Genomic DNA, 22,495 nt, shown 5'->3' on the forward strand with positions numbered 1-22,495 from the left:
AGTGTCTTTCTGTTTTGCTAGAGCTGTAGGGACAACTAACTATATGGAGAGAAGGGTAGTTCACCACAATGCAAATGCTGAACACACAGTGGTATAGAAGGATAGAAAAGCAGAAAGGAAAAGATGTTAAGATAAACAGATAAGAAAGAAAAAAGAAGAAAAGAGAAGGAAAGGGGGAGAGAAAGAAAAAGAGCATGACCACTGAGAATTATTGAATGGTTAATTCTAGGCGTTATACCAGGTATTTGGCGTGGATTATCTCAGTTTTCCTGACCATGGCACAATTAATGTGGATGGAACATTCCCATTCATGGCAACAGAAGTGGAAGGGATCTTGCCTTCTTGCTTCAGCAGCCCTTGTAGCAAGAGGCATTATGAAGTCAGTGGAAGTGTTCTAGTTCTTATTCGAGTATTTTACTATCTTAACAGGTTTTATTTTTTAGAAGATGAGAATGGTGAATTAGCAATGGAGTGGAAATACAAGCTAACTTATGGAGAGTTAAGGAGCCCTAATTCAGGATCATACAATACTACCAGATTTCACTCCACTCCAAAGGCAAAAGTAGCCCAAATTTCTCCAGGATACCCAGTGCTCAAGTGGACAGTCAAGAAAAAAGGTTAGCAATTTTACAAAGGAGTTGGCTGTGTTTTTCAGATCTGAGTCCTATCCAGAGTAGTCCCTCCAATCCCCACTTTTGTATGACTGGACCTGAACAAAACAGAGCAGTGGCCATTCTCCTCTCCATCTGCCGTAGCCTTCACTAGCATTGCCTTCCCTTTTGCATGTTTGCTTGTTTTAGATAGGGTCTCATGAGGGTACAATCTTCCTACTTTGGCCTCCCTAGAAGCTAAGACTCCAGGCCCACATCACTGAGCTAGGCTTTTTCTGGTTTTATTTTTATTTTTTTGTTTGTTTGCTGTAGGGCATATGTGCTTACCAGAGAGACAGAGAGAAAGTGAGAAATCATCCACCCATGGGGATGGCCATGCTGCAATCCCTTCTTCTCCATTTTCCTTTTGGGATTTTGGGCAAGCATTCATCATGTCTTTCAAGCCCCTGGGTCCAGGACTCAGACTGTGCAGTTGGCCATGTGGAATTCAGTGTCTTAACCACCTTGCCATCCATTCCTAGAGCTTGACTTTCATAGGATGAGCTGAGAATAAAATTGGGGCTGCCCACGTGCATTCAGGGAGCTAAGTAGCAGCATCAACCAGTGTGTGCTACTGTGGCTGGGCCTCCATTGCTTTTCAGTGCAATTTTGTCATCATTGCTTGGTCTTTCCTCTGTTGTGAAACCATCAACACCATCCCTCCTGCCCATCTCTGACATATCACCATCATCATATTTTCATCATCTCTGAGGATCCCTCAGATTTCTCACAGAGACAGGGCAGGATTCAACACTGTTCCCTGAGAAATATTATTTTTCCAGGCTCCTTAAGATATTGGCCTAATGCTTTTAGCTTTCTAAATTGCCCTCTCTCTACACTACTTCATCTAGAATTTTTTTATCATCATCAAGGTGGTTGGGGTTGGAAATAATAGGATAACTTACTTTCCAATGTTTTAAATAATAGCTGTTTATTATTTCACATAACAGTAAGTCTAGAGAAGGAGGCCTCAGGCTAGACTCTGGGGCACAGGAGAGTCAGCAGCAGGTAGTGTGGTGATTAAGGCACTGGACTTCCACACGACCAACCTCAGTTCAAGTCCTGGACCTGGCAACTTGAAAATTACTTCAGGCATGTGTGCATACATGCTCAAAATCCCAAGAGGAGAATGGAGAAGGGATTGCAGTGTAGCCATCCCTCTGGGAGTGATTTCTCACTTCTTCTCTCACTTTCTCTCTCTTTCTCTGGTGAGCACACATGCCCTGTGTCTTCTAATTTAGTCCTTGTTTATTGCAGGACTCAGGGTAGTTGCCCATGGACCAAAAGGAACGGGCATTTTTTTTCTACATGCCACTTTCTTTTTCTGTGAATGAAATATTATTGAGGTGGGACCAGCAGATGGCATAAGGGTTACGTCACTGGATTCCCACATTGTCAACCACAGTTTGAGCTCTGGACCCGGCAGCTAAAACTCATGCTGGGAGCATGTGTATGTGTGTCCAAAAAACTGAGAGGAGAATGAAGAAAAAGGAATTGCAGCATGGCCATTCCCCCCAAGGGGTGACTTCTCACTTTCTACCTCTCTGTCAGTCTCTGTCTGGCATGTGCACGTGCCCTATAGCAAAAAACTCTCTTCCAAAAAGAGTTTAAAAACAAACAAACAAACAAAACAAAAAAAATCACTGAGGTGTTTCCCATAAGATATCTCTCTCTATGGTCATTCATGACCTGCTTTCAAGGAAGTTGGAAAAATGATTCTATGACACTTTTAGCTTTCATAGTGGGGAGCAGCCCTGACATCATGGGCGAAGAAGATGGGAAATGGCTACTGAGTAGACGGGCGACAGTATCCACCACACTGGTATTTTTCTTACTATAATTTCCACTCTTCCTGAGTTTATGGACACTAGAATGAAATTCAGTATCATACTCAAATTCACCCCTGATGATAGTCAACCAACACCTCAAGATTAAGCCTAAGGGTCTTGACATTCTTACCTGAGAGCAACTTTTTATCCAGGGCATTCATGGAGCACGTTTTGCTCTTTGAACCAGAGCCATAGTCTGGAGACCCAGTCATCAGTCCCAATAAGTCCCTTTTTGTCTCAGTGGGCCCACTGATTACTCATGCAAACAGATAAAACTCAGAAGAGCCAAGACTCCCAGTGGGATTACAAATTAGGGTCCCTTCAAGGAGGTTCATTAGGCACTCAACATTTGATGTGGAATTAAATGGCCTCCTGATTGATGAGTCTTCAGACATAGATTTGTAAAGAATACCCATAAAAGTCAGGCATGGTGGCATGTACCTGCAATCCCACCTACTTAGGAGGCTGATGCAGAAATATTGTGAACTACAAGCCAGCCTGCACAACAGAGGAAGACGTATGAATTTTTTAAGTTTAATAAACAGATAATCTTAAAAAATTAAAATACACACACATACACACCAGTAACATTTTTGCTACCACTGTTTGCTTGGTTTGTGTGATAGTCAATATAATAGGTATACAATTTACTTCATAGTATGGGTAAAAACAGTTCACTGTCCTTTTATTTTCCCTTGAAATTTGAATTGAATCCACTTAAAGCTCACTCTCTCTCTCTTTCACCTTTAAATTTGACTGGTAATCACTAGATTCTCTTACCATGCCAACCCCTATATTTTTCGTTAATTTATTTTAAAACATTTTGGGGAGGCCAGTGTGTGGCCTGGTGGTAAAGACGATTGAATCCTACATAGTCAACCAGGTGATTGAAGTCCTGGACACACCGGCTTGGAGGAAAAAAAAAAAAAAAAAGACATGCCAGGCACATTTGCATGTGTATCCCAAATCCCAATAATAGAGAGAGGAGAGAAGGTATTGCAGAATGGCCATGCCCTGTGGGGGTGGATTTATCTCTCTCTTTCTCTTTCTATTCCTCTCTCCCTCTTTCCATATGGCTTTCCTGGCAAGTGCATATGCTCTCTAACAAATTTAAAAATAATCATAATACCACATAAGGAAGGGTACAAGGTGATTTTTCAGTACATGAACACAATGTGTAATGATCAAACCAAGGTAATTAGTATACCTATCATCTCAACCATTTGTCATTCATTTCAGGGAGGGGAACATTCAGAATCCCATTTTAAGTACTCCAAGATATATGTTAAGTTGTTAACTGTATTCACTCCACTGTGGTTTATAACATGAGACATGTTTTCCCTTATCTGTCTGTAATTTTACTTTCATTCATCAACATTTTCTTTATTCATTCTTCCATTAATGAACACTTAGGTTGATTCCATTATAATTTATTTATGTATTTGATCCATGAGAGAGAAATGAGAAAGAGGAAAGGGAGGCAAGAGAGCAGCAAACCCAATAGGATCTTCATGCCCCAGTATACTCCCAGCCTCTGCCAGCCTGAATCACAGGCTCATGCATGCCTGGCATGTACAGGGAGGCCTAGGATGCAAAAGCCCTGATGGGTCCAGCACGACAGAGCAGAGTTTTACTGCTATTCCACCAGTTTGTCCCCATGTCAATCCCTCTGTATTGTGCAGTGGTCCTAGAGGCCCAATATTGGTCCCAAACTCTCAGAAATGGTGCTCTGATCTTTGGATCACCAGGCATCCACTTACCTGCTATGTCCGCATGGTTCCTCAAAGGCAGCGAGCTCTGCTGCTTCATGCCATAGTTGGGTACTGGAGTCTTTTTGAGAATGGACCCATGGGTGCCCATGACCCAGCCTCCATAGGATCCCTTCATAATCATTCTCCTGGAATCTTGTCACGTTCCTAGATCCCTGCTGATTGCAACCACATTACCTTTCCAATCTCAGAAGATGTTCTCTAAACCTATTTTTTCCTCAAGATGTGTCAGCAACCCGCCTCAAGTACTTCCTTTTACTACTTCCTCTGGGGGATTATTCTCCCCTCTCAGGACCTAAATAAACACTACTCAGGACTCTGTTTTCCTTGAAATTATGAGTGTAGGAGAAGGATATAAGAATGGTTAACTGTTTTCTCACTAACTCATCTTGTTATATTGGGCTGTTGGGAAAGTCATGATGCATTTTTGCATAGAAAAACATAGAAAAATACGTCAAGATTTTCCCAGCGACCCAATAGATAGGATATATTCCTTATTGCAATGGAACAAAATTAGATTCTAGGTTGTCCTGCTGATTAAGTATCTACTTATACAAAATCAAATCATTGCATGCTGTTGAACACCTCACCGTGCACTTCACCGATGCTTCCTTTCTCTCGTCTGCTTCCACACTGTTACTCACTCCAGATTGTTCTCTTGGGAGACCATTTTCCCATTCTGCCTGTCAAATCTTACCCATATGGACCTAGACCAAGTAGTTTATTTTCTTTTCCCAGCCCATTTCCACCTTCCAACTATTCCCTGAATTGAGAAAGCCCTCTTCTTTTGCTGTGTTCTCAGAGAATTTCGCTATACCTGTGTTACAGTTTGGAGCCTATTCTGAGTTTGGTTGTCATGTGTGGACAGTGTACCCATCTGTCGGTCTACAAAACCTTTGAGAACAGCACCATGTCTCATTCTCTCTGTTGCACCTATGATGCAAATTGAGTTGATACAAATGAGCTGTCCCCTGATTATGAATAATGTATAATGGGACATAAAATGTATATGTATGGTACATGATTCAGTTAATATTATAAACAATGTGGGAAGGTTCTTTGTAGCCTACTGGTTAAGAGAGCCAGATCCCACATGGCCAACTGCAAGGTTCAAATCCTGGCCCTGGGAGCTTAAAAAACAGTAGACATGTGTGTGCATACCCCAAATCCTGACGAGAGGGAGAAATGGGGAAGGGATCATGGCATGGCCATGCCCTATTAGGGAATCTTTTCTCTCTCTTTCTTGTTCTCTCTCTCTCTGTCCTTCCCTCACTCTATGTCTCTCTCTCTCTCTGGTGAGCACATATACCCTCTAGTTTATGCAAACAAATGAAAATAATATGAACAATGAAGAAAAATGTCCTGGGAAAGTCCAAACTGGCAATAACTCTGGTGTTAAGGAGGAGGACAACAGTAAGCTGAAGGGAGCAGGAAAGACTTCATAGATGTCTTTAGAATTGGAGCTCAATATTGTGTCATCCTGACAATCTGAATGAGTAGAAAAGAAAAAGACAGGGAAGGTATAACATAGGGAGTGTAATAGAAATGACTTTAGCATCTTCGGGTGGTTTTGGATATGCTAGAAAGACTCTCCTACAATGCCTTTGTTTTCACCAAGCTTTACAACTAATACTGTCATAAATGTTATTTTACGTGATTCTATTTAGTGAGGTCCGTAGACTGAATTCTACTGTCTTGCAAATAGCATTGTAAAGAAGACTCACTGTGTACAGTCAAAACATACTTCACTGATGGGCCAGCTGGTAACTGAACAGTTCGAGTCCCAAACCAGGTGGCTTGAAAAACATGACAGGTGTATGTGTGTGCATGCCCAAAATTCTGAGAGGAGAAGGGACTGTAGCCTGGTCATCCCCCCTGAGGAGTGATTTATCACTTTCCCTCTCTCTTTTTTTCAGTGTCTGTCCCTCTCTGGCAAGTGCACATGCCCTATATCTAAGAGTTTAAAACAACTTAATTGGTAACAAATATGATGATGACAGTAATAACACTTATTGAATGGTCACTGTGTGCTCCACATATGCAAATTGTACATACATTCATATTAATTTTCCCAGCACCTTGATGATAGAAATTTAAACTATCTCTTAACCAATAGAGAGTGAGCTACTTGCTTCACGTTACACAGCTAACGTATGGGGGAACTCAGACTTATATCTAGGTCTGTTTTATTCCAAATTCCATAAAAAAAAAAAAAACTAAGTAACTCTGTAGATTCCTAAAGGCTGAAGAAAAAGTAAACACAGCAGAGAAGAGCACAAATGTTATCTTATGTCATGTGCTTAACTTGCACCTCTGACAGGGTAGCAATGTAATCTGTGCTAACTGGCTAGAAGTTCAGTGAAATGTAAAGGCGTTGTGTTTACTTACTGCTTCATCCCATTTGAGAGCACAGCTATGTGGATTTAGGCAATTCTTTTCTTAGTTAAAGTCTTAATTATGGCCTCAAGATTTACTATTGGTATTCAAACCACCTCCTTCTGCCACTCCTGTTTATGCTGGGAACCCAAACACTCATTTCCAGACCTTCACCGTTAGTTAGTCCCTGCCCAGGGTTGCCCTGTGACAGTGTCTTGAGTGAGGGATGTTTACCTGAAGGTGAGAAAAACAGTTGAAACCCCATGGCCTCCTTAGCACAGGGACTGAAAACCTCTTAGCAATCACCACAAATTTATGTTTGCCATTGGAAAATTGCTTTGGGAAATGATGTGGATCAGAGAAGTAAATTTTCTGTCAAGATAAACTTTAGTAGTGAGCAAAGCAGAATTTTTTTTTTTTTGGGGGGGGGAAGATCCCTAGGTGTTTTATCTCATTTTTATTAACATTCTTTAATATTTACCACAGTCGTACTTTGTGAGCCAGACTGTCAGCAAAAGCACTGAACTACAGAGAAGATTCCAGAATTTCTCAGGAGAGGATACCTTCAATCTCATTTTACAAACAGAAGCTGTTGATAACAGATGTGCTTCAAAGAGCTGGCAGTTGTTAAAAGAATTAAGGTGAAAAATCAAAATCCCTAAAACCCTACCACACAGATAGCAGGAATCCACTACTGCTGGACTGGCCCAGATTCTTCAGCCTGTTTCCAGAAATTGCTGTTATGCAGTCTGCACAGACGGTGGAGTGCTTGGACTAGGAAGGGAGGGGAGAAGCTTGGCAGGGCACCAGCTTGGAGCTCGATTCTTCTTTTCTTTTTTTTTTTTTTTTTCCCAAAGAGCCGGGCCTGGGAGAAAATAAAAACAAAACCAGATCCTTTCTTTCTCTCACATCTGCTTTCATCCCAGTTCTTTTGGGTCGGTAGCCCTGGATAAACCTGTGGAACTCAGCAGGCTGCTCGCTGTTGATTGTGTTGCTGGATTTTGCTGCAGTTTCAGTGCTGCTTGGCTGAGGGGTTCAAGAATGTTGTACATCACAGAACAACAGAGAAGGGACCACAGGACAGCCTGGGCATGAGGGCTCAGAAAAGCAATGTGTGCACTTCGGATGGCAGTGATAGGATGCAATGATCGAACGAGGTGACCTTCTCCATCTTCTTTCTAGAAGTCTCTGTTTAGCCTCTCAGAAGATCAAGCAGGTAGATGCTGATGGGGAGAGGTGTGCTCAGAGAAAGAAGACTGGGATTTGAATCTGTTGACAGAACTAGAAAAAACCATTATATTAAAAAAAAAAAAAGTCTGTTAGCTGAGACAAATCTCAGAGCATCTTTTAGGGCAGGTACGGTGTAAAGGAATCCTTTCAACTTCTTTCTTAAATTTTCCACTCATTCCAGCTGACTTCCATTAACAGAGGGGGCACTGTCTCTCCTTCATTCCATTTATTCTGCTAACTATTTTACACTATGACTTACTCTACTAATCTGTACCCAACTTTCCTCTCTGTAGCACCCAGCTGTCCTCTCTGTAGAGATCATTTTATATTACAGATTTAATATTCTCTTTCAATTAACCTCTTAATGTTTTTAGTTTTTCTTGTTTTAGAAAGCAGTTGCTCCTAGCATCATTCACTCCCTCCACCTTGAGTCTATTTTTATGAATATAGCCTGAGACTCCATGTTGCTGCTCACATGGAGGCAGGACTAATTTTGATAGAGAATTTAATGGGGGCCAGCAGGTGTCGTGGTGGTTAAAGGCACTGGATTCCCACATGGCTGCCCGTGGTTCAAATCCCGGATCTGGTGGCTTGCTTTCTCACTTTATCTCTCTCTCTCACTCTGTCCCTCTCTGGTCAAATTGAAATAAAAATAAATAAAGTTAAATAAAAATTATTCTTTAAAAAAAAAAAAAGAATTTACTATTAGCCAGCATTTTGGCAGGCTTAAGGCATAATGAGATCTCTGACAACCTTCCTAAAAACCTGTCAGGCAGCCAATGGTGTATCCATTCTAGAGATGTGGACACTGAGATTTATAGAGCTGAAATAATGACCTACCTGAGACCATTTGGCCAAGTTGGGTCAGACTCTGCTTTATTATGGGGTAGAGAAAAAATATCAAGTGAAAGGAAGGTCTTCCTTTCAAGGAGCAAATGGTTTAGTTGCCTATCTGCTACATCCTTGCTCAATGAAGGAGTTATGATGGACTTGTTTCAGAGGGGGGACCAAGATATGTCTCTGTGGAGCTTCTGTTTGAAGCACATGGTCCTCAGAAGTCACCTGTGTGGGTGGTCAACTATCAGTTCATGTCTCTACCAGCCTCCTCCTTCCTCTGCCTTAAACTTGCATGGAACCTTACAGCTTTTGAAGTTCTGCCACTCACATTAGCTCTTTTGATTCTTACCAAATCCTTGTGAAACAGGCTGAGCAGGAATTATTTTGGAATTTTATAGACAAGGGAATTAATGTTTAGAAAACTAGAGATTTATCTAAACCAATAAACAGGAGAGACAGGACCAGGGCTCTGTCTATTAATTCCACACACAATAGTTTCTTAATATATCATGAAGCTTCCAAATAAAAAGTACTCTGGGAGTACGGGAAGGGCTGATAAATCCATGTCCCCCCAAATTAAACTGGTTGTCTAAATAGTCTCTGAATTCTAGTTTTCAGTATTGACTTTCTTCCACCTTCTCAAAGCCTTAATGGTTGACCTACTATGATGCTTTTACTTTTGCTATTGTTTCTTCCCCATGTGCATCATTGTCTAGCTCAGTGCTTCCTGCACTTAATTCATTGCCTCTGTATTTAAACATTTGAATCACTTTACCCTGAAATATTAATATTGCAGATACAGCATATGTCTGTTTATGTACTGTATGTGTGTCTGTGCTTTATATATACATAAAAAGAGTAGGATTTTTTTTCACCCTCATAAAAAAACAATTTTTGCCCCTATGCTGCAATTTGCCCTCATTGAGAATCCATAATGTAGCTCAGCTCACAACTATGAATAAATTTTAAAGAGAGGGGAAGGGCAGCAAGCAAGTGGCATAGCTGTTAAGGCACTGGATTCCCATGTGGTCAACCACAGTTAGAGTCCCGGATCTGATGATTTGAAATTCATGTCAGGCAAGTGTACATGTGTGCCCAAAATCCCAAGAGGAGAATGGAGGAGAAGAGATTTCAGCAAGGCCATCCTGCCTGGGGAGTGATTTCTCACTTTCTGGTTTTTTTCTTCAGGCTTTCCAGTGAGAGATATGCTGCCCAATATAAAAAGATCTCAGAGAGAGAGAGAGAGAGAGAAAGAGGGAGGGAGGGAGAGGGAGAGATGAAAGGATGTATGGAGGGAAGGAAGTGGTGGTGGAGGGATAAGAAAATAATCAACAAAACAAGCTAATAAAGACACAAAATGTACACTGGGGGATCCTCAATTTCCATGGTCATATGATTCATACGTTGAGGTTTTTGTTTGACCAAGGTATTCCCAATATTTCTATCCAATGATGGGACAGAGCATGTATCAATCATTCTGTAAGTGAACCAGAGAACAGAGTGGAGTTTGGAACAGATTCAGTTTTCAGAATCTAACTCCCTAGGTGCAAAATAGAATGTTCACTGCAACCACACATTTCTATTTGTGGGGCTAGGTACATCTCTAAGGACACTGGAGCTTTCCCTCAGAGGAAGTTTGATGAATTCACCACTTTGCCTGTTGATAAGTGACAGCAAAAGAGAATGTGCTGGAAATTACTCTTTCCTTTTGCTTCTTAACTCTATACCCTACCTGCCAAGACAAAGCACCAGAATTCACCACTATAGAGGTAAGAAAGAAAGATCTAAACAGTGGAATTGACTCACCTAAGAGCCACAAACAAATTAGTACTGAAACTGGAATATAGAGTCTTTCTATCTCTTTTTTTCTTTCTTTCTTCCCTTTCTTTTTTCTTTCTTTTTATTTACCAGAGAGTGTATACACTTTCCAGAGATGGGGAATTGGTGTGAATAAGAGAGCACACCCACCCCCGCCCAACATGGGAATGACCACACCACTATCCCTTCTCCTGTATCTTTCCGTCTTTTCTAGATTTTGCCCATGCACTAGCATGCATTCAGTATATGTTTCACACTTCTGGGTCTAGGACTTGAACCACGCAGTCAGCCACATGGGAACCAGCCATCTTAATCACCACACCACTGGTTGGCCTAATTCTGCCTCTTGATACAAGACCTTTTCTCTCAGAAGAGAAGTCAACCTCAGATAGGTACTTCTTCCTCTGCTACAGCTGCTTGAGCAGCATCAAACGGTGGCTGTTAGTGTACAAGAAAAAAACTTCTTCAAATAAACACCAGCAAATCTGTTACAGCTGAAGATGTATGCTTTGTGTCCCGGGGGTGAGTATGATTTAATATTGCTGATATTAAATAAGAGTTTGGGAGCTGGATAACAATTGCAAGCTGTGTAGTCACTTTCCACCTCCAGGAATTGACTACAGACAGCAAAAAGCTCAGATGTGGAAATGAGTTTTGCAGCATCACCAAAGACTCACATGCACAGTGTTGGCTTGAGCTGATCACTAGCCTTGTGTTCCTGTGAAGACTGGAAGGTGGTGTAAAGCCCGCACTTGCACCTGGATGTGTGTGCACATGCACATGCAATTCCAGTGGCAGAGGGCTGCCTAACCACAGGTGTCAAATCAAGACAATTAAGAACCAGAACAAAGTCAGTGAGCTGTGCATGGGCTGAAGCCTGGGCTAGTTGGAAAGCTGTGATCGAAGCTACATGTGCCTTGGGTACCTCCAGACTCCACTCTCATTCACGTCCAATGCTTTCAAAAACTCAAGTTGAATATTCTATTATGGAAGAAAATGGGGATAGAGCTGCTTTAAAGTCTAGCGGCCCTGGCTACCTCCTGGCTCAGCCCCTCCCTTGCTGTCTCACCATGTTTTGTTTATCTTTAAGTTCCAAAACACTTACCTAGTACCTGCCACATGCCAGGTTCTTGTCTTAGTGCTTTATACAGAATAACTAGGGCCAGCTGGCGGCATGGTGATTAAGACAGCTGGATCCCACATGGCCAGTTGCTCGGTTTGCGTCCCAGATCAAGAGGTTTGAAAAACACACTGGCCATGTGTGTGTGTGTGTGTGTGTGTGCCCAAATCTCCAGAGAAAAATGGTGAAGGGATTACGCTGCGGCCATCCCCTCTAGCGGGTGCTTTCTCACTTTTTATTTGTCTTTCTCTCTCTCTCTAATGAGTATACAGGTTCTGCAAATTTTTAAAAACAGAATAACTCATTTAATCCTCAATAACAATGAATTTAATTCTCATAACAACCTTATCTCCGTTTTATAGATGAAGGGACTGGGATCAGAAATATTCATTATTTTGCCAGTGTTTCTCAGCCAGCATTTGAATCCAAACACCATGTCTCCCTGGACACATTGGGCTATGATAAGGAGTCTTGGGCAAGTCTTTGAACCTCCCTAAACCTCAACTTGCTTATTTGTAAGATGAGGCTGCTAATACTATTCTGGACAAGAAGGGATTAAGATTTGTTGTAGGGTTTAAAGGAGAAAATGTTAAAGAATTAGCAAGTTTCCAAACACCTCGTTAGTAAAATATATCATAAAGACTCCCACAAGAGGAAATTACCTGTCACAAATAGACCAAGACAAAGTAGAGATCTCTCCAGCATAGTGCCATGGTGAGTCTGGCCGACCTATGCCAACACAGTCTTTTTGCTAAGGCCTCACCTTCCCAGGTGCAGTCATTTATAAGTAAAATGATTCTATGGTTCATTCAACCAATGTCCACTTCATCCCTGGACAAGAAATGTTGTGCTACTGTGATTGAACGCATTGAGCAACATTAGAAGTAAGAAATCTGAGTGGCATGTTGTCTTTAGTGGCATCCCAGTTCCAAAGCAGTTTCTCTGCTTCTTCCCTATTGTATTTTTGTTCTATTCTTTTTGTACCTTTATGATTTTTGAAATAATGTGCAAGAAAGAATCGACATGAGTGACTCAGATAAAAAAATGGCCTGGACAGCAAGTAAAGGAGTGAGGCTGAATTCCAAGAAGGACCAGTATTTTTAGAATAAAATAAAAACTAATAATAAAAAAAAAAAATCCGAGACTCAGTTGCAGGGAAATATAGATTTCACTGCAAATGCAATCACTATGGAGCAGAGAGAGTGAGACAGAATCACAGAGTGCGTGGTTGTTCTGCAGCTGAGGGACAAATGACAGGATTGCCTTGGCCAGCGGAAGACAGATTGTTGCATTGTTCCATTAATTATGTGTAACTTGGCTTTTCCAGACTTTTCTGTGGCAGACTAATCCAGCTCTTGCGTGTACTAAGCCTCCTCACTTTTGTTCAAGGCTGCCTACATTATTTCTGAGATAGAAGTCCCTGCCAAGCATAGTTTGCAATATTGAGAATTCATAATTGGAGATAAACACAGTGATGGTGAACATCTAAAAATACACGATTTTGAAAAAGGACATTGGTTTAAGGAGACAAAATACACTAGAAGATCCAGTCTATTCTGGCTTTATGTTAAGCCCCATAAACTGTTGGTGGATCTGCTCTGGAAAGGGAGCATTTGCCAGTGTCATTTTACTTATGGGAAACAAGGCAGGATCTCCTATCCAAATCCATGTCACCTCGTTGTTCAATGCCTGAAACTCTAGCATTAGAGCAGTTACTTTAGGTTATTTCCCCCAAACATCCTTGTTGAAGCTGCAGAAAAATCTGAGGGGAGGGCTATCACCACCCATCAATCACTGTTCTACCAGGATTTAGTTTTCATGATCTTGGAAGAAAGAACTGGCAGCAAAGCCATTGATGGCAGTGGGCTGAGTACCAAGGGAACATTTTGATACTGGGGTATTTGGAAAGAATTGACCTCTATCTGGACATCTGGGCATTAGTGAGGTTCCCGTGACAAAGAAAGTGTCAGGCGTGGAGAACTGTGGGGAACACAGAAGGGGCTGTGGTGAGACTATGATGCCAGACTTTGTAAATGGAAGACTACTGGTGGAGGAGAAGGTGGAAGAATGTGTGTGCAGTGTGTTTTCTGACCCCTCCTGCAAGAGTAACTGATTTCTGTGTTTGGGGCAGAGCCACCCCTGCCTTGTAATGACACAACCAATCAGAGAAGAAAGGGGAGGTCCTACATGGATATAGAAGATGTAGTTGGAAGTGCCAGGCCTGACATCACTGATGACCTTAGATATGCTACTTCACCTCTTTAGAATCTGAGTTTTCCTGTCTTAAACATGGGACAAGTATATCTCTGCCTTGTGAGATTGTGGGGAGAATTAAAACAAATAGAATAATAGTCGTGGGCCAGCCAGGTGGCATGCTGGTTAAGGTGGCTGCATCCAACTGCACAGTCTGAATCCCAGACCTGGAGGCTTGAAAATCTTGCCAGGTGTGTGTGCATGCATGTCCCAAATCCCTAGAGGAGAATGGAGGAGAAGGAATTGTGGCATGACCATCCTCTCTGAGTGGTGCTTTCTCACTGCAGCTCCTTTCTGACTCTCTCTCTCTCTCTGGTGAGCACACATACACTGTAACAAGTTAAAAAAATAATAATTGTAAATAGAACTTCATAAACTACACACTGCTCAGAAACAAATTATAAATATGCCCATGCTTACATATTTTCCTATCAGTGCGACAAGGGGAGTCCATGGTAGTGGCAGGGGGGTTTCTGTCCCCCCCCCGGCCACCCACCCCCCTCCCCCCCCCCGGCCACCAGCCCAGCCTGGATTTGTAAAGAGCTGCATTCAGACTCTCTTAGAGCTTGTAGACTGCTAAGCTGCATGTGCTGTGACTTTTGTGACCCACTAGCTCAGGACTTCTTAACCTTGGCTGAACTTTGGAACCATCCCTGTAAAGAATGCTCCTCAACCAGGCCATGCATGCCCCAGACCAACTAAATCCAAATCTTTGGGGCTTGCACCTAGGCATCAGTATTTATTAAAGCTCCCAGGTAGTTTAATGGACAGCTAGGATTGAGAGGCACTCTTCTAGCTGAGCAAGAGAATGAAAAAGGATGCAGCTCGAGAAGGAGTTATTTTTCTCATAAGGCAGGGGGAAATGGCTTTCCAATATGACATTGAAGAGAAACAAATAGCCAACCTGGTAAATCAGGATAAGAAAAGAAGTGGCTGGAAAGGACTGAGGAATCAGTGCATCTCACAGCTACTTGTGATTACTGGAGCAACAGAAGCACAAATCTTGAAATTCTCTGTCCTATCGCTGTCTGTTTCCCTCTCACCTTTCTCCTTCACCTTGTCATTTCATTTCCTCTCTCTCTCCTTTTCTCTCTCCCCCTTATTTAACTTTCTCTTATTTTACTAAAGGACTATCAACTCCAAGTATCAATTGTGGCCACCTACAATGATGTAGTAAGTCATTTTAGGAGTTCTATACAAATATTTTCCCATGCCTCCTCCCCACACCCCCAGCATTCCGCAGGTTTTCTTTATTGGGCCGACTTCACAGCACATCCCTGCATCCCAGTCTCACGTGTGGGTGAGTGTGAGTGTGTTCTCTTTAGGATTCCTTTTATCTTTTTCTGCACATTCGAAAAACTCTATTTTCTCACCCCCATATGCTGAGCATTCTTGTCTGTTTCCCAGCATCTCCACCTCCCTTTCTGAAGCCCCTGTCTCTCCATTTCATTTTTTAAAAATCTACCTTGGCTCATTCATATGCAGGCAAGCCTGATGAATCATAATGTCTGGGGAATGGGAATTCAGGGGAATTTTAATTTTCTGGTTAAGTGACACTAGCTTGAAAGCCACTTTTGTTTCACATTTCATTGTTGGTAGAAATGGTAAAATGGAAGCCCAGAACTGAAGTGTTCTTAAGGCACACCTGCATGAATCCTCTAAAAGCAAAGACCAATTGTGGTTAAGATGATTAGCAAATCCCAGGCCTGTTGAACAACGCTAAGCTGAAGATCAAGACCTCTGAATTTTAGACCCCGTTTCTTGCAGAGTGCTCAAGGGACCTGTCCTGCAGAAGTGTTCTGAGGAACTATGACCAGTCAAATGTAGACTGTATTTTTTTAAGTGAATTCTCATTCCCTCACAATGTCATCTGCCCATGAACTTCACTCCTCTGGGTTGCTTGCCTGGCCCCAAATGGATTTCAGGTTGCGATGCTTGCATCTCTAGAGCACCCTGTCTCTACAGTATGAGATCATTTCCCTGAATAGGATGTCCACCCAATTCACTAGACTCAGCAGCACAAAGATTTTTTAAATGAAGGCTGATTTCCACCTCAGAGACATTCCTGTTGGGGGAAGGAGAAAGCACAGGCTGGTGGGCTGGAATCGTTCAGAGTATAGAACACCTCCTGGAAGGAATATCAAGCTTCTCGGTTTCCTTCTTGTTAATTAAATCTTCACTGTTAACTTGATTTTTCCCCCTTGTTTTCTAAATGAAGTATTTCTAAAGAAAAAAGTGGGTCAATTGAGGGTTCTGACTAGTTTTGTCCTAGTTAATTTAAGTTTTGCCATATGTTCTCTGAGAAGCGTGTGATAACTACAGGTCCTTTTGCCGATTAGCAACCAACCTGGGAGTTTTTAATTTAGACTTCCGGTTCCCTGGCAAGAGAGAGGAAGATTAAAAGAGAATAGATCTAGGTGAACCAAAAGTTAACTCAGAAAGATGACTCCATGCAACCTTGGAGCGCGCACAGCAGGCTGACTTGCATGGAGTCGTTACTTTCCACCATGGGGCCGTGTTTCTGGACCTTGGCACTCTTCATATTTTAGGTCGAGCAGTTCTCTGATTCAAGACAGTCCTGTACTTTGTAGCATGTTTATCAACGTCCATGACCTCTGCTTACTGAATACCAGTAGCACCGCCCCACATACACATACATACCTATGCATGAAAATTAAAAAAAAATGTTTCTAGATATTACAAGTGTATGTCCACAGGAAGGCAAATTGGCCCCTGGTTGAGAACCACTACCCATCTAATCACCACGAAAGAATTGTGGATAAATTCTTGACAGTAATGTATGGATGCCCACATCGTCTTCTCCTTGAGTCCAAAATTTTCAAGTAGGGAATTAGACTGGATGATTACTGGCCATTTCTTCTCCTGGAGGCCTGCGCAAGGTCTCCTCTGTTGGCAGAGACTGCACTATCCAGTTACCAGCAGCCATGGTCAAATCATGATCCAAATTCCTGCAGCCTTGGCATTCAACCAGAATGGGCAAGGCTGTACCCTCTGCCCAGTCTAGTCCTAGGCTCTGTACTAGGTGTTGGAATAAAGGAGCAACCACTTAAAGAAAAAAGAAACAGTACAGTGAGAAGGTCACCCAACTGAGTAACAGTGCTCCCAAGGGAGTACTTAACCTTTGTAAGCCTCAGTCTCCTTTTGTCAAGAAAAGGTTGCCTAGTTTTCCCCTCACCTATTGAAATATAGAGAAAGGCACCTATACAAAGTAACTGCCCAGTAAATTTTATTTCTCTATCTCATTTATATCTGTCTAAACTGTAAGACTGCAATAGCCAGGCCCTTTACTTTGAACAAAACAAACAAACCAAAAAGTCCTTTAGTAATTATGTCAAATTGAGGGAGACCAGGAGATGGTACCCAAGCAGAAGTAAGAATTTTGTCTTTTGAATCCCAGGGGGGGTGGGGAAAGAAGGGGAAGGGAAAAATCAGAGTAGAGCAGTTTTTAAGAAGAAATGGGCATCTTATCTCCGAGGTAAAAATACTAAAAAAAAAAAAAAAAAAAAAAAAACATTCGAATTTGGCGGCAGGTAGAATAGTGGGTAAGGCAGTGGATTCCAACATGGCTGACCACACTTTGAGTCCTGGACCTGGCAGCTTGAAAAAATCATGCCGGGTGTGTATGCATGTGAGCCCAAAAGCACAATAGGAAAGTGGAGGAGAAGGGATTGCAGCATAGCCATCAGTCCTAGGGGGTGAGTCTTCTTTTTCCTTTCTCCAGCAAACACATGCACCCTATGGAAAAAAAACTAAAAAAAAAAAAAAAAAAAAAAATGCATTGCCATTTGCTGGCTCTCACCTCCAGACAGCAGTTATACACTCTCATGACATGAGAAGTCCAAAAGATCCCCAGCCTGTGAGGTTTCATAACTCAGACTAATTCAGAACACCAGTATCCATATCAGTCCTTTACACCTTAATTGTGACTGATTTGATCAGATCCTTTTCCTAGTAATAGTGTGATCATAGAAGTAGGAGGGTAATCAGTGCTGCCGCATAATTGTGTGTGTGTGTGTGTGTGTGTGTATGTATGGTTATGTATACGGATATATACATATATGTGCATGTGTACTTATACATGTGAAGATAGAATTAAGATTACAGATACATACGCAGGTATATGTGAGTGTGAGTATCCCTACATCTCTCTCACAATATATCAGAAGTTCATTTACTAGTCTCGTATTCCAGTGAACTCCTTGTTATTTGACATTCTGTTAATGACAAAGCCAAAATCAAGGAACATAACTACCCATCCGAAGGAGATTATCGATGCTTACTTTGACTACACTGAAACAATATACCTTTTCTCCAAAACAGACGATGAATTCTAGTTCTTCAATCATTTTCTCTGTGAGAGGGTATCTGATGGCTCTCCTGTTACGAGTATATTGACTCACCAGCGCCCCCTTCTACTTGGTCACACCAGATAGACTAGGCATTGGACTTGCTGACAAGTGGATTAATGGAAGCCAGAAACACAGGCGGCCCCTCATCCCCTTCGTGGTCTGTATGTGATTGCTTAGGAAACTTGGGAGGATTAACAGTGGCATTTGTCTCCCCTCTCCCATTACTTACACATACTCATAAATGTGTTGTTGATGTGAAAGCATACCAAATGTCTGCCTTCCTGCAGGCAGGGAGGATAGGTGAGACACTCATGCTTTGAGGAGCTTGGGCGAATATGCAGAATGGTTTAAAACATTTTATTTTATTGGAAATAACCTTTTATTTGTGATAACTTTTCAGCTTGGGAACCTGGGGTGCAGTGGTGGGGGCTAGGGGAGAACTGGGCAGGTGGTCTGGATTATCACAGCTGAAGTCTCAGTTCAGGAGCTGCCTTTTCTCTGAGAGCAGCCAAAGGTTGGGTGTCATTTAACAAGCTTGGTCTGAGCACAACATAAAAAACTACAGGGCTAAAATTGGTGTGAGTGTCATTTATCATCTGAAAAGCCTTTTTTTTCTATGTAAGTATTCAAAAAACCTCAATACCATTCCTGAACTTTAATCAGCTGGGAAAGTATTGCAAATAGAGGGTTAATCCATCACAATGCCCAAGATGAGACGTGAATTGTGGCCTTAAATTCTTTCCAGATAGCACAGGATAATGAGATTAGCACCCTCTGTGGGAAGAACAACAACAACAAAAAAGGTGCTACACCTTTAAAAATTAGATTCCCTTTATTAGCTCCTTAGTTTGCTCAGAGAGGTCAGGGCAAGTTTCTTGAAGCTCAAAGATTAATTAATTTGAGAAAGAAAAGATGTTTAAGTGTCACAAAACCTTAGTTAAAACTACCATTTTCTCTCATGTTTGCCTTCTCCCTCCCTCTGCCATTCTCCAAAGCAAGAGGCATCTGAGCATAAGATGATGTGAGCTAAATTCCTGTTTGTGTAGAAAACCTATTTGCCTGGCCTGAAGATACACCGTGCATACATCCCGACAGACATACACACATACACACACAAAGTAAAAACACAGCTTTTTCCTGTGGTCATCATTTGCTCAGAAGCTCTCAAATCACAGATTCTTCTTACCAATGATCTGTCATTCGACAGGACATGGATTGAAGATCTTCTACATATGTGATGTTTAGTCATAGAGGGAGCGAGTGGAAAGATAAAAATAACAAAACACAATTACTCTCTTTTTTTCCCCCTCTTGGTCACATTGAAAAAAGAAGAATGGAAGAAAACAATCTTGGGAATTAGAAACAAACTAAAGTTTGTTTCCATCTTTCTTGGTGGTAGAGGGGAACTGTGGGTCTGATATTTGCCAGAAAGCTTCTAGAAGCTTTCCCTATAAGCACACCAGCATCGCCCTTCTATGCACCAAGCCAGAGCTGCTTTGGCATTGGATTCCTGGAGCTTTCCTAGGAGGCTGTTAAAGCAACTGAATCCAAAGAGCCCTCCTTCAATTGCCACAGTTTGGAATTTAAAAAATAAAAAAAAAAAGTGTTGCTGTCTTCCAGAGGGGACTCTAAAGTGGGATATAATTATAGATGTGTGGCTCATCTCTGAGAGAACCTTGCTGCCATCCCTGCCCTCTGAGTGGTGTGCTCTTGAGAGAGGCAACCCGAACTGATCATGCTTAGACTAAATCCAAACCACCCTCTCCAAGTTATCAAACAAAGCACCTTTTTTCTAGAACATTAACAGTCTGAATGGGTGTTACATGCATGGTGTGTGTCATAATGTCCTGTTTTAATTATAAAACAAAGCTAGACGAAGTTTCCTGGTCAGGAACTTTCCTGGGCTGTGTGTGTGTGTGTGTGTGTGTGTGTGTGTGTGTGTGTGTATAAAAGAAGCTGTCTCTAAAGGCTTAACATCTTAAAGACATTTGCAAAATAGTTCCCTTAAGAGGGCCTCTTAGAAGCACTGTTTTAGGCATAGTGGTTTCTTCATAGATACAAGAGAAACCTACCACCCATCTTCAGCTTAAGTAAACCTTCTAGTGGTGCCATTCTGCATTTGAAAAGCTGATTTTGCTCTTTAGGGGGGTGGCTGGAATCATTTGCATTGGGGGGGAATGGTGGTATGTGTGTGATTTCCCCATCTCTATCCTGCTATTGGGATTTTTCTTTTTATAAAAGGAAGAAAGCAAGAATGAAAGATTTTTCGTCTGTAGGATGTGAAAGGAGTGAAAGTCTTCTGGACAAGGACAGTAGTGGTTCAGTTTTCACCGTCTGTCATCCATGACAGTTTATTTCTTATATTTGCCTAAATTGTTTGTGATGAAAGATCCTTTCGTCCAATGCACTCCCTCCTCTCCTTTCCCTGCACCCACCAACCGCTACTACCACCTCCTCCTCACTCTTTCATTTACTTCATTAAAAAACTGAAATCTCAGTGATACACCTGCAAACCTATGAGGGGATATAAGGGGGCCATCATTCATCCCAACCAAGAAAAAGTTAAAAGAAGAAAACAGCAACAGCAGCAGCAGCAAACAAGCAAAAAAAAAAAAAAAAAAAGCCACAGGAAAAGCGAGCAATGTACACAAGGGCAATGTGAGAAGAGGCAGCTCTTCTATCCTGGGTTAACATATTCCCATCTCCATAATATGCAAACACAGGAGCGAATAATCATCCCCACTTCACTCCTCCCCCATCGCTGCTTTGTCACGCCTGTGCCCTAAAGTCTCTTGCTACAAGTCATGATGACTCCATAGGCATCCACCGTGAGGGAAGATTTGGTCCTCCTCCCCAGAGTAGCTAGGAGTGTGCTGTCGCCGCCCAGGGACTAGCTCACTGCAGTCTTAGCCGTGAGCTTCAGAAGCAGTTTTCAGCACTGAGCATTGGGATCCCACCTTCTTCCCCTCAGCCAGGCTGTCCAGAGCAGGGAGGGCTGAAAAGGGGCACACATGCTACTCAGCCTGGTGAATCAAAGGCAGAGGAGAATTATGAACAAGTGGCATTTGGGGGTGAAAATTTTAAGTTGACTTAAAAGAATGGTTACATTAAGTGCCAGAATGTTTCTTGTTCCTAGGACCAACTGTCACTGCCTGGTAAAAGCCATTTGCAATGATTTCTGCCTTAAAGGCTACCCAGTGATGCCCAGTCCTCAGTCCCCCCGTCACTTGCTTTAAAGTGGCTAGATTATTTGCTCCCCACTCCAGTTATAGAGTTTTGCTGAGTTTTTTTCAACCCTCAGGGTAAATTAACCTGAATCATTACATTGATAAGCTTTGCTCTTGAAATTTCAAATAGAATCTGACTACTTTGCTCTGGATTCTCCCTTTGGCCACTGGAAAAGCCCACCCCCACCCCCAAAATAAATTTTAACTGCTGTTTCTCTTGCCAGGTAACAATTCATTTAGGTTACACCAGTCTGTAAAAACTGTAAATGCTATTTTATTTTAAACATTTTAGTTTACAAAAAAAAAAAATCAATGATTGGTACCTTTTTACACTCTCAGATTCCTGAATATGGACAGATCTTCAAAGGGAGGAAGGAGTTCTCATATGAAATTTAAGATAGACTGTCCTGAAGGTTGTGGGATGGGATTTTTTTGTTGTGTTTTATTTCGGTTTTGTTTTTAAGACACAATAAAGCTAAAATGTCAAGTCTCTGGGAGAGATCCCCTTACAGTTTCAGTCAAGGAGCATATGTGAGAGCACAGACAGAAGACCCCAGCCTGGTGCCTGCCGGCCCGCCCCGGCTGCCCAGGCGTATTTGGTAGCGCACGGATTCAGAGCCACTGGGACAATCACACCTCGCATTCCCTCGCGGGCTGCTGGTGGCAGGTGCACGAGCCATACTCGTTGATAATCACCAGGGCTCCTTCGATGTGGTTCGGTTTGTAATCAACGTAGTATTCCTGGGCAGACATGGCAGCCATCTGATGCATGGTCTGTTTCTGCTTTTGCTTCCTGCGCTGCGTGACAAAGCACTGTCTGAGCTGCCTGAGGCTGGCTGGGAAACACTTCCAGGACACGTAGAGCACCAGGACCACAATGAGAAAGGAGAAGATGAGGGCCATGGTGCCGGTGACCACTTTGTGGATCTGCACGGCGTTCTCGGCGTGCTCGCCGCCGGGGAGAGCCACGGTGGCAGGCTCCAGCGTGCCGTCGCGCTGCCCCTCCCCGTCGTCCC

At 42.3% G+C, this 22,495-nt stretch overlaps 2 protein-coding genes across 3 annotated transcripts in view; one reads left to right on the forward strand and one right to left on the reverse strand.

The window, feature by feature from the left end:
* The window catches only part of CTNNA2 (catenin alpha 2), a 917,008-nt gene that overhangs the window by 434,776 nt on the left and 459,737 nt on the right, over positions 1-22,495 (forward strand). The gene's annotated exons all lie outside the window — the stretch shown is intronic.
* The window catches only part of LRRTM1 (leucine rich repeat transmembrane neuronal 1), an 18,190-nt gene continuing 3,173 nt past the window's right edge, over positions 7,479-22,495 (reverse strand). The window contains exons 3-4 of the mRNA XM_006169193.2: positions 21,803-22,495; positions 7,479-7,905 (exon numbers count right to left, since the gene is read on the reverse strand). The exon at positions 21,803-22,495 is cut by the window's right edge and continues 5 nt beyond it. Of these exons, the coding sequence (XP_006169255.1) occupies positions 22,110-22,495 (386 nt within the window). The 3' untranslated portion in view covers positions 7,479-7,905; positions 21,803-22,109. The remainder of the gene's footprint in view (positions 7,906-21,802) is intronic.

This window comes from Tupaia chinensis, unplaced genomic scaffold (genome assembly GCF_000334495.1).
Source record: "Tupaia chinensis unplaced genomic scaffold, TupChi_1.0 Scaffold146837_1, whole genome shotgun sequence".
NCBI lineage: Eukaryota > Metazoa > Chordata > Mammalia > Scandentia > Tupaiidae > Tupaia > Tupaia belangeri.